This window comes from Alligator sinensis, unplaced genomic scaffold (genome assembly GCF_000455745.1).
Source record: "Alligator sinensis unplaced genomic scaffold, ASM45574v1 scaffold241_1, whole genome shotgun sequence".
NCBI classification, from domain to species: domain Eukaryota; kingdom Metazoa; phylum Chordata; order Crocodylia; family Alligatoridae; genus Alligator; species Alligator sinensis.
In genome coordinates, this window is record NW_005841894.1 from 2,246,084 (window position 1) to 2,257,924 (window position 11,841).

An 11,841-nucleotide genomic window follows, 5' to 3' on the forward strand; every position below is an offset into this window, starting at 1 on the left:
AGGGGTCAGATTCAATGGCTCCATGGGTTAAATTTATCCCATAGGCTGTAGGTTGTCAACAGATCTATGAACTCTTCCTGAAACTGTTTGTGAAACATATTCCAAGTACACTATTAATGTAAGTAAAAATTGTTCCCTTAAAGAGTGACCTGTGACAAGAAAGGCTATACTATACCTATAGTTTACAAGGAATGAAAATGCAAGACTAAAAGATTAAACTATTTCCCTTATCCGAACATAGGTCTTTGGTAACAGATTGCTGATTCTTTTGAAATTAGACTACCTACTGCAGTAGACAAGTAGGCCCAAGATACAAGAAATGGTCTTTCAAGACAGAAATGCAAAGTATTTTACATATACTTTGCAAATTTAAGAGGGCTACAAGAGATAAAAGTGTAATTAGTAAAATAACAAAGCCTTTTAATTAGAATTATTTTATTCCGTTGTATTACAAACTTGCCTTGGATTTTGCTGCCTTTACAAGGATGTCATAATTTGATGGAGGAGGAGCCGGATGTTTTCGGAGCAAAGCACATTCTGAGAACTCTTCATAAATTTTCTGTGCTACAGAGATATTGGCAAGCAACATAAACTCTTCAACCATGGAATTTGTTTCTCTGTCAAGAGGAGACATTTTGTAATTTTGTAAGCATTATTATATTTCGGATTGGCTTAAATATATATTAATATAAATGATGCCTTTTCATTATCTATAATACAATTACACAACAGAGTTTAGTAGAACTACTATGTTGTAGCAATAATCAACATCAAACAGCAAATTTAAAGAAGCTATAAACATGAACCTAACTATTTACAGAGGCCCAAAGACGAGGGAGTGAATAAAGCAAAAGAATAAACAATTTTATTTTAGAGTTAAAATGTAGGATTTAATTTTAAAATGCATTTTTTTTTTAATGAATCTATGAAGTCAAAATAGCATTGCTTATTTAGGACTTAATACAAAATATTTCTCAATGAGACTTCCTACATTATCATAAGTTGGTTAATATTACTGTCCTAAAACTAAAAGCACGCTAACAGGAGAATATCACATATGAGTACAAGTATGCAAAATAAAGCTGAGAAGGACTCAGGGGATTTTTTTGACTCAAAAGTTAAGTGGGATAACCAAGAAGCTGGCTCAATAGATGAGCTTGATGCCTCACTTTCTAGAAGGCTTCAGTATTATCATCGCGCACATTCTATAAAACCCTTCAACTTCATTGTGCCTCTGTGCATGTAAGTTTTGTATTTTTCCCTGATCCTTGTATTCCTCATCCAGGCTGTATCTACTGCTCCCCACAGAGACTCTGATCTAATGCCCCAGCTAAGGCTCTCTGTCCTCCTTCCAAAGGTACTTGTTTCTCCTCATCATGGGGACAAAGCTAACAGATGTCCTCTTTCTAATTCCATGAACTCAAGTCCTTTGGGAAGGGGACCCACGAATGCAGCAAGCTAGTTCTTCCTGAGTTGGGTCTGAGGCTACTGAACTGGTGAACTGAGCCCTTATCGATGGTTATACAGCACCATAGCAAAATGGCAGGAAGAGGGAAGTGTTAAGTCTGCTGCAACACTAACTTTAGGCATTTAATTGTTTTTAAAGTGTGGTTTAAGCTCATCACATTTTCTAGAGCAATCAAATTTCATAGAATCAACTGCCCAGACTATTAAGTGAACTTGGCACTTCTACCAAAATGCACAATACATACTTTAGCTCCTTAGTCTGCAAATCAATAGGATCATGAGTTTCACTGTCCATATGGAAACGGACTTCAGGTGAGGAAAGTGTCAAGGCCCTGTAAAGGATAAATAAAACTGGAAGGGTTAGTTTATATACTTCAGTTGCAAGATCTGATTTTTCAATAACTGCCATATAACTGTAATTTTATTCTTACTGTCAAGTCACAGGAATTTGCTTTGCATGTCTCAAGTACAAAAACACTATTGTATATCTATTATTGTACTTTTTATTATGACTGGAATGGATCTACATTTCTGCATCCTCTTTCAAGGATAAAGAAAAATTAACATATATCTATTTGAAATGCATCACTATTATTAGATGAAAGGTGGAACTACAATCCTTCTTCATATGCTTCCTGTATGTTGAGGCGCTTAATATGATATTTATCAAAACTGCCAGGAATCATTTATTTCAAGTTTCCTAATGGCTTCAATGTTCTAGGTTTCTTTTCTTCCTTTTTTTTTTTTTTTTTTAAGAAGCATATTGACATTTCCTTATCTCAAAAACAGATGCTTAAAACATTGAGCCTTGCAAAGTGGCTTTGCTTAAGTGAAAGTAAAATGTAATAACAATATTCAACTTTGTAAAGGGGTCAGTTGCATATTTACAGTGGATAACTTTTCATAAGAACTATCGTCCATACAACACTTAAAGTGAGATATCCCAATTTCCACATATAAAAGAAGGAATTCACATACAAATCTCTTTTTTAAATAGTTATCTTAAGCAGACAAAATTAAAAAAAAAAATTATTGGGTGAATTAACATTCTGTTTTATAGTTTGTATTATTTCAAAATGACAACCTGGCACTCTTCCTTGAAACTCAATACTCGTAGACAGATGATCTCTCCTGATCATAAGACTAAGGACATGTACACACAGAAAATAAAACAATTTACCCATTATCTATTCTTCTCTTTTTCAGAATCTTTGCTAATTTATTTAGCCCACGTAAGCTAACAGTGATATCATCATTCATGCTTGTTGAATCAATTCGCATCTGTGCTTCAGCATATGTAAGAGAAGCCTTGGGAAAAAAAAACAAACAATTTGACAATGCCGCATATAAAATAAGTATTGGAGTAGTGGACTGAGTTTTTATGTCTTCTGGAAACATACGGTATGGTTCATTGTCAAAAATCTCCTGAAAACCACCACAAAGAGACAATGAACCCATGCTGAATTGCACTCAAAACCTAAATACATTTCACTATCATCAGGGGACCACTAACAAATGGAAGACCTACATAACAAGCTATGCAATAATTAGTAATTACATTGAAACCTACAAATAAAAATAACAATTGTTATGTATGTAGGGTCTGATTTTCAAAGGTGCTGACAACCAGCAGCTTTCACTAACTCTAGCTGGAGTTGTGGATGTGAAAAAGCAAGCTTATAATACTTATGTCATCCAAATGCTACAATATCAAACCAAAGCATGCATCAGCTTTAACATTTATTTTCCACAACTGAATTCATTTAGTCTAGACCTTTGGTGCTTTTAAAAGGCCTTATATAAATCAATTCGAAAAGTCATTTTACTCATTTAAAAAACAGAAGCTTGAAAAAAAAAAAAAAAAGAAAAGAAAAGAAAAAGAAATAGGAAAGAAGCCATTTTTTTTTATTTGTTGAGCCAATGTTTGAAAAGTTCAGTCTCTAACTTTGATGCTTATTTTCACAGCAATAAAATTATATTTGAACTGAATGCACATAACCAACCTTGGAATTAATAGCGCTTTTTGTAAATCTGGTTTTTAAAATTTCAGCTCTGTGGTTCATTTCCCATATACATGAAAATGCAAGTCTTAAAAAAACAAAAAGAAAAAAGGGAAAAGATGTTAGACAATCTATGAGAAAAAATACAAAAAGGACAACATTTGGTAAAGCAGCCAATATAAAGGATGTACAAATACCTGTCCACATTAGATCTCAGGGAACATAAGTTGGAACTAAGCAACTCTGGAACCATATCAATCCTCTGTAAAATAAGGGAGGAAAGTTTGTTTACTAATACACACATGTATATTTTTCTCCACATGATACTCAAGTATTTAATAGCATGAAAATAGAACTGCTAAGGTTTCATTAAGTAGTTCTTCCATTGATTGTTTCATGAAAAATGAACCATTTTCCAGGTTTTGAAGACAGAAAAAAACAAAACAGAACAAACTACAGAGCTTCAGAGAAAACTTACTGCCTTATGACAGGGTATACAGAAGTTTCCATTCTCTAGTTGTTAGTCTTGAAAAACAATGATGGTCCACAAGAAATACTATGTAATAAGGACCAAAATAAATTGAACCAAAATAGATAAATGTGTGTGTGATGCTCAAGTCTCTGTAGACTCCAAAAGATTTGGCAGCCAGCAAGGAAAGATGAAAGTTTAATAGATTACATTTTGACCACCCAGCCTTGACAGTCATGTTACCCATAAGTGCTACACTATTGTACTTATTTTAGTACCCTGTTCTTGTGTCCAGTTGTGCTTCTGTCACTACAAATTGCTGTCAGCTCTTCTTTTCCTGACTCATGACCAGTAAGTTAAGGAATTATGTCCCTGGTCCTCTCTTTTCAAGTTACCAATTAGACACAACTAATATCCCAATTTTAGATGCAGATGCGCTATATCCCAACTTTGAGTTAAGATGGGTATTAACCTTATAAACAGATTTCTAAAGTTAATATGCTTCCTACTACACTTAAAGCTGCCCTTTAAAACAATCCTGCCATGATGGCTGGCAGCCTTCTGATACAATAAATGCTTCTTTTGGTAACATATTATGAAAACTTAAATGTAAGCAAAAGGTCTCCATTTTATTAAAACTGGAGATGCATTTCCATCCCAAAGAATTAAAATGCATGGAAAATGTACCTCCCATGTAAACCAAAAATCTCAATGAAAAGAATAATTACTTTTTCACACAGATACACTGTTGTTCCTCTTTTTGCTGACTCTTGATCTAAAGCATTTCCTGGTTGAATAAAATGGCTGACATCTGCAATATGCACACCAACCTGGAAGGGAAACAAAACACACAGTTTATGAGGGAGCAATGGTTTTCAATATAAAAGATCCTGAGGTTCACATCTCTCTTTACCATTTCATCTCTACAGCGGCCAATGTCACATGAACAAGGAAAATTAAATTAATTTGGAAATGAGAGTATCGTAAAATGTGGACATGAAACTATTTTCTTTATGGGCACTTAACTTTTATCAGCATGGTAACTCTTGTCTGTAGCACCCCACCACCCTCCACACCTCTCTTCCATGTCTCCAACCCAGGCTGCAGTTTGTTTGCTTTTCCTTTGCTTTCTTGCCCTCTAATGTTGACGCTCTCTAGTATTATGATAATCAGATAATTTAAAATAAAAACTACTAAAATTAAAACAGAGGTAGGAGGTAGAAACAAGTGATTTTTATCAAATTTTAATCCCCCCACAAAAAGATCTATACACCTTTAGATTAAAGCCTTTTATTTTTTTCCAGTTTCTAGAAATTTAGGTTTGATTTGTCAGTCTTAGCATTAAATTTCAATTAATGTTTCCACATTCATTTGTTTAACACACAAGCACCTCACCCCATGCAAACAGGTACCAGCGTTTACTAGCTAATAGAACAATAAGTGCTACCCGACAGACACGCAGTTTTCAGATAACATAAAAACCTGTGTGTGTACCTACAGGACAACTCTGGCTCTACAACAGGATCTACCCAGGTGATCATTAAGGCTAAGTGGAATGCCAATGACTTCTACCTGAATGGTTCTGGATGCAGGGTTGAAGCCTTTTAACATACGCTGTTAGTATGAGGTGCACCAATATATCGATCATATATCAATTCACATTATCAAAAATTAACTTCACTGGCAATTGGCTTTTTTTGGCCAGTGTAGCCAATAATGTCACTGATAAGTGACATTTATGCACAGATGCAGCATGCATGCGGCCAGGAATGCAGCCCAGCAGCTTGGAGAGCAGTGTCCTGCTGCTAAGTCTATGGGGGAAAAGGGGTGGGGAAGGGAGCAGGGTAAGGCAGGAGCAGGGGCAGAGGCTACCCAGCCAGGGCAGTGCGCGCAGCAATGGGGAACCGCCCCTCCCCACCTTCCCTGGATGAGCCATCCGCAGGGTCACAGTCACCATCCTGGCTAGGTAGCGCCTGCTCCTGGCTTCTTTCCCTCACTCACCGTGGGGGCCTCAATCTGTCCCCCCCCGCTTCTCCCTCACAGACTTACAGGCAGGAGGCTGCTCTCCAAGCTGCCAGGTGGCATTTTGGTAAATCAGCTATCAGATCGGTATTGGCCAACATGGCTGATTAATAAATCGGCCACCAGTATTGGTCATGAAAGTCTTTATCGGTGCACCCCTAGTTAGTATTAAAGAAATGTGAACTATACACACAAAACAAACTAATAAAACTTAAAATAAATCAAGTGCAGGGCCAAGTACAGATATTCTTGATTGTTCCGCAAACCTTTCTGTGGACCACCTGAATGGAGCTCATGGACCTGTGGTGGTCTGCAGACCACAGTTTGAGAACCAGTTCTATAAAAGATCTTATTTTACCTGTGTATAATGAAAATAGTACCTGATCATCATAATGCTATAACATTTCCTTCTACCCAAATAGTGAGGGCACAGGATAGACTAGGAGTACCAGGGTTCAATTCCCAACTCTGACAGGAGGTTTGCAAAATGAAACTTCATAAAAGGTAGTTAACACCAACATTATTTGAGAAAAAGGAAACACATGCATATATAAGATATAAAAGTAAAGAAACAAAGTACCTCAAGATTTCCATTTTCCAGTGCTCTACAATGTAATGCATCATCAATATCAGTACAGCTCGGCGGATCCACGCTACAGACACACAGATGCCTTAAGTCTTCTCTATAGCTCATATCCTGAGATTTTAAATGAGTTGTTTTCAAACACATTAAAAAGAAAATAGTAATTTGGAAAAAAGTAAAAGTACCCAAGTGATTTAGAAGCACAAAATACATTTATCCTTCTCCATATTAAAGCAGCATAATGGATACACAAGATAGACAGATGTATAAAGTATTTGTACGTCATGAATAAATAGGGAAAAAGCCCCACGTTTTTCCATTTATTCAGAATCAGCATAGTTCAAGCAAAGAATCAGTAACTAAGAAATTCAGAACTGAAATCCGTGTTCTGACACTCAGTGCCAATGAACCTGATCCGGTCAAGAGTTTCAAAGTTTAGAAGAATTAAAAATTAAATGCATGTAGTATGTGTATACAAGATCACAGAGGCTAGGTTGTAAAGTTCCTTAATGATTACAAATAGTTACTGTACTTTACAAGGGTAATTTCCCCATATTTAAGCCATCACAAAAATCTACTCAAGTTTTGTTAAATACGAAGTTAATTGCTCTTCACTGAATCTGCTTTCAGAGACTTCACACAGGTACATAACACTTTGAAAACCTCATGCCATGAACATGCAGATTTGAGGAAAGTTGCTCTTCCCAGTTTCTGCTGCACAGGGATGTCCAAGAGCAAAACAGTTTAGTTTGGTTTTGAAGGTGAAACTTGCAATAGTCACTGTATTCATTTAAAAACAATTTTAAATTTACCTTTTCTGTAATGCTCCATGGCATTTTTGGTAGGAAATTAAGAACAGCCTGAGAGAAAGGTTGATGGGGCACATCATGTTCAAGCAACAGAACTTCTGTCTCAGTCTCTTTATCCCCAGCAGTTCCCAAGTTCTTTACAAAATGACCCTAAAAAACAATATAGGCATGTAGCTTACTGAATGTCTTGAGATATGGTTGTTCAAAAAAATGAAACAAAAACAAACACTTTAGATAATAGCACTGTAGACTATTAAACAGTTACCCCATATACAGAGTGTCATTCTCCCCTCAGCTCTCTTAGCTTGGAGGTCCACTGGTACACCATCTGTGATCTACATATTTCCCAAGAACTTTCCCCTTCCTGATCAAAAACATGCAATCTGAAAGACAATTCCTTCCACACCTGAAAAGTCAGAATGACCTTCCTCACTTTTGATATTCATTGACCACCCACTAATCAGCTTCTTTTCTTCTATTGTTTGTCTGCTACCCCAAGGAATTCCCCTTCCCTGCCCTCTCCTCCCCCTTTACAAGTGTTTAATAGGCTGCGACTGCTTTAACTGCTCAGACCTGAAGAAGAATGTTTTATATTATTTTATCTAACTCTACCCCAACCACACAGTTGGTCCAATAAAGACTATTATCCTAAAAATTCTCACGTAATTCCTGGACTATCATGGCTACAACATCACACTGACATTACCCTTCCATTTAAAGAAATTTGACCCCACTCTTAAATTGGAGCCGACATGTTTCCTCCTTTAAAAAAAATCCACTGTATTCTTTACGCAGCAATGGTAATCTTTCAACAGCGACTTTAATACTTTTGCTACAAAATTCTGATTCCTACCCTCAAAATTCAGTCCGATTGGTACAGAAACTTAGAGGAACGTCGTATACCTAAACGAAGCATCTCAATCCAAAAATAATTTAGGACCAAAAAACTTTCACTTGGGAGTAATAGGTTAGTAGCAGCTGGGAATGTCCACCTCTTCCCTTTTAAAAAGCACCCATGACTGAAAAGTCTTGTTTCAGTTCCTTTACAAAATATTATGACTTAAAAAAAAAAAAAAAAGAAATGTCCTCAGTTATCACTGCTAAAGTATGTGAAACTCTTATTATTTATTGTAAATTATCTACCATAATACTATTATTAGTACAGCCCCAAATTAAAACTATTATTTTATAAAAATCAAGTGGATACATAACAGAAAAAAAAAAAAATTTGTATTTTAAACTCACATTAGGATACCTGGCATTTCTAGGCCAACCGTCAATAGCAACAATAATTCTTTGTCCTTCTAATGTGGAAGCTTGTCTAGTTTCTATTCGAATTCGAGGGATTCTGCGATCGGCTGGTGTAAATAGATGCCGTCTTGCCTGTAGGCACGGAAAGGAGGAAAAGGAATAACTATTTTGCTAAAAATAAATAAATAAATAAATAAAATAAAATGTACACTGACAACAAACAGAAGATCTGCTTACCTCTTTTATCTGTGATTTGGAAAGCATGCCACAAAGTGGTCTCCAGTTTCTTTTTATAATACCAACTACTCTTCCTGTTGGTCTTGACATGTTCTTATTTATGGAAGTTTTGAGCTGATGTTTAAAAACATGAAATTATATTTGAATTCACGATCCTGATATGTATAACTACAATATGCAGTCTAAACTGAACCTTCAGAGTTGAACAACTTTATCAGTCTGTGTAATGGTCAAACTCTACTATGACATCATAAACAGAACCAGGTCTTCTCCCACTCCACATCTTTTATACCTCTTAAATGTCTGGCTAGTGAGAGAATTTTCTTGTGGATCAAAACAAGTTTTCACCCTAAAATTTAAAGATGACACAAACAGGATGCAAAGAAAAAAAAACCCAAAAAACAAACAAACTGTGAAGCAGGGGTGTGCACAGAAACACCCCTGAAACTGAGCGAGTCAATTCACAAAACTTATAGAAGAGTGCCTCAAGTCCAAAAAGTCTGAGTACCACTGCGTTAAAAGATTATTGTTTGCCACAATGTTAGCCTTTGCTCTTTTCAAGCAAATACTGATCTATAGACTTGTATAGGTTGTAGACTTTTATATTATCTATACACACACATGCACTTTACATAAATAAACTTCTTTTTCTTTTCATACATACACACACAAGAAAAGAAAAAGAAATGGCCTGGTAAACCAAAGGATCTATGTAAATTTGAAGAAAGCTTTTATGAAAAATGTGATTAGGAATATACAAAGAAGAAAGCGTGTTTCTAATGGTCAAAGGTCTTCACGATTCTGAACACTAGGACTGGCTGAAAACTGGAGTTTCATTTACATAAAAATTCACCCTTGTGTGAAGCATGAAACTGGTTCTACTGGACACAACTTTAGCACTGTCTGAAAACAAATTTTATTTCAAATGCACCAAAAACAAGAACATACGAAGAACAAGATGAGAAAAATAACCTCAATTTTTCATACCACGTTTTCCTTTTCCTCTTCTTTTTCAGTATCTTCTTCATTTTGGCCCTCATCTTGCAAAACCACTGAGGATAGTGCTACCCAATCACTTTTTGCCAACAACTCCACAGCAACAATATCTTCATGAACGGCTCGGTTTAAATGTTTAAGTCCTTGTATAATTATCTGAAAAAAATAAAGTAAAATAAAAATCTAACAATGCCTTGAATGTTAAGTCACGAAGTGTTGCAGGCAACCGTTAGAAGTCCTCCTGCAAGTAGCATCAAAGCTCCCTGGTATCAGGCACAGCACATACAGTAAACAGACGATAGAAAAGGATCTCTCTGACCCAAATGAGTAATAACTCATAGTGACAATAATTATTACTTTTCTTTCATCCAACATGCCTTTCAGTTTTCTAGGATTTTCCCTTCAGGCCTAGAGGTTTGTATGAAAAGATTCATTATTAATTTTTAGCCTCCTGCTGAGGGCTTGAGTGTCTTCTATGTACTTTAAGTGCAAATCATGTGAATTATATGGCTTTCAATATAGTCAAAATGATTTGAAGAAGACGGCAAATATTCTGCACATATCCATAAGAGTACTTCATGCATAGCTCCTTGTCTAACACAGGTGAACTACAACAACAGTCAATTAAAAGGAACCTTTTGGATTAAAAAAAGAATTAAGACTAATGATAGAGAAAACCAGGTGGAAAAAACAGCCTCACATGCACATGTTTCATGAAAAAGTAATAAAGAAGCCATTGATGACAGTTAACATAAGTGAGGAAAAACCTGACTTAATGACAATGGGGTAATCAAGATTATTTCCACTTCATGTAAAAGAGTTGTATAATCGTTTAGAGCTCCAGTATGAAACTAGAGACAGGCCTGTTGAAAGTCTCCAGGTTAGAGTCAGAGGCAAGAGCAGCATGGGTGATGCTGTGGTGGGTGTGTTCTATAGACCACCGGCCAAGCTTCAAACAGCTAGCAGAAGTTTCCAGATCACAGGCCCTGGTTCTCATGGGTAACTACAATCACCTTGACATCTGCTGGGACAGCAACACAGCAGTGCACTGTAATCCAGGAAGTTTTTAGATGTGCTGGGGACAACTTCCTGGTGCAAGTGTTGGAGACATACTAAGGTCTGTGCTCTTCTTGACCTGCTGCTCACAAACAGGGAAAAACTGGTGGGGAATGTAGGAGTGGATGCAAATTTGGGCAGCAGTGACTACGAGATGACTGAGTTTAGGATCCTGAGAAAAGGAAGGAAGGAGAATAACAGAGTAAGGACCCTGGACTAAAGGAAAACAGACCGACTCACTCAGGGGACTGATGGACAAGATCCTCTGGGAGGCCAGTCTGAGGGAAAAAGGAGTCCAGGAAAGCTGGCTGCAGTTTAAAGATACCTTACTGAGGGTGTAGGAATGAGCCATCCTGATGTGAAGGAAGACTAGCAAGTATGGCAACATTTCAGAACACAGTGGGGTCATGTGGCTCATCTATGTAAATCCTCAAAGCTAAGGAGGATTTAAGCACATTTCAAAACATGATATGAAAATGAAAAACTTACTTCTTTGTTCTCTTCAGCATCTCCATGAACCCATACTGTAGCTTCAAGATAATTCTCTCTACTGGCTCTGAAAGTTCCTTGAAGGTAAGTGCCAGATTTTATGCCTTGCTGTAGCTTACTAAGGGGAAGATGTTCTGGAAAAATTACTCTTGCATTTTCAATTTCATTCTGTTGATAAAAAATTCAATTAGTTGTTGGCTCACTGAAATCAGTTATCGTAAATCTGAGCTTATCAACCCCAAATTCAGGCTACCAAATTCTAGTCCAAAAGCCAGACACCACCATTTGCTGACATAGCAATCCAAATTCACAACATGTTGGATACTATTATGAACTACATTAGTGCCTCAAATGGATGCATAAAAAAAAGGCAGCTGGAACTACCTCATACTGGGAGTTCCTATGTGCCAGCAGCTAGCTGTATACCAAAGATACAAACTATGCACATGTCCAGATGAGCAG

General features: G+C 36.6%; 1 protein-coding gene across 2 annotated transcripts in view; it reads right to left on the reverse strand.

The window, feature by feature from the left end:
* DIS3 (DIS3 homolog, exosome endoribonuclease and 3'-5' exoribonuclease) overlaps positions 1-11,841 on the reverse strand; it is a 26,719-nt gene that overhangs the window by 7,314 nt on the left and 7,564 nt on the right. Inside the window, exons 5-16 of one of the 2 annotated variants that reach the window (XM_025197307.1) lie at positions 11,380-11,547; positions 9,826-9,990; positions 8,839-8,952; positions 8,596-8,733; positions 7,354-7,500; positions 6,539-6,655; positions 4,665-4,766; positions 3,665-3,729; positions 3,471-3,555; positions 2,648-2,775; positions 1,713-1,799; positions 461-617 (exon numbers count right to left, since the gene is read on the reverse strand). In XM_025197307.1, the coding sequence (XP_025053092.1) occupies positions 461-617; positions 1,713-1,799; positions 2,648-2,775; positions 3,471-3,555; positions 3,665-3,729; positions 4,665-4,766; positions 6,539-6,655; positions 7,354-7,500; positions 8,596-8,733; positions 8,839-8,952; positions 9,826-9,990; positions 11,380-11,547 (1,473 nt within the window). The remainder of the gene's footprint in view (positions 1-460; positions 618-1,712; positions 1,800-2,647; positions 2,776-3,470; positions 3,556-3,664; positions 3,730-4,664; positions 4,767-6,538; positions 6,656-7,353; positions 7,501-8,595; positions 8,734-8,838; positions 8,953-9,825; positions 9,991-11,379; positions 11,548-11,841) is intronic. The other variant, XM_025197306.1, reaches the window with a different exon arrangement.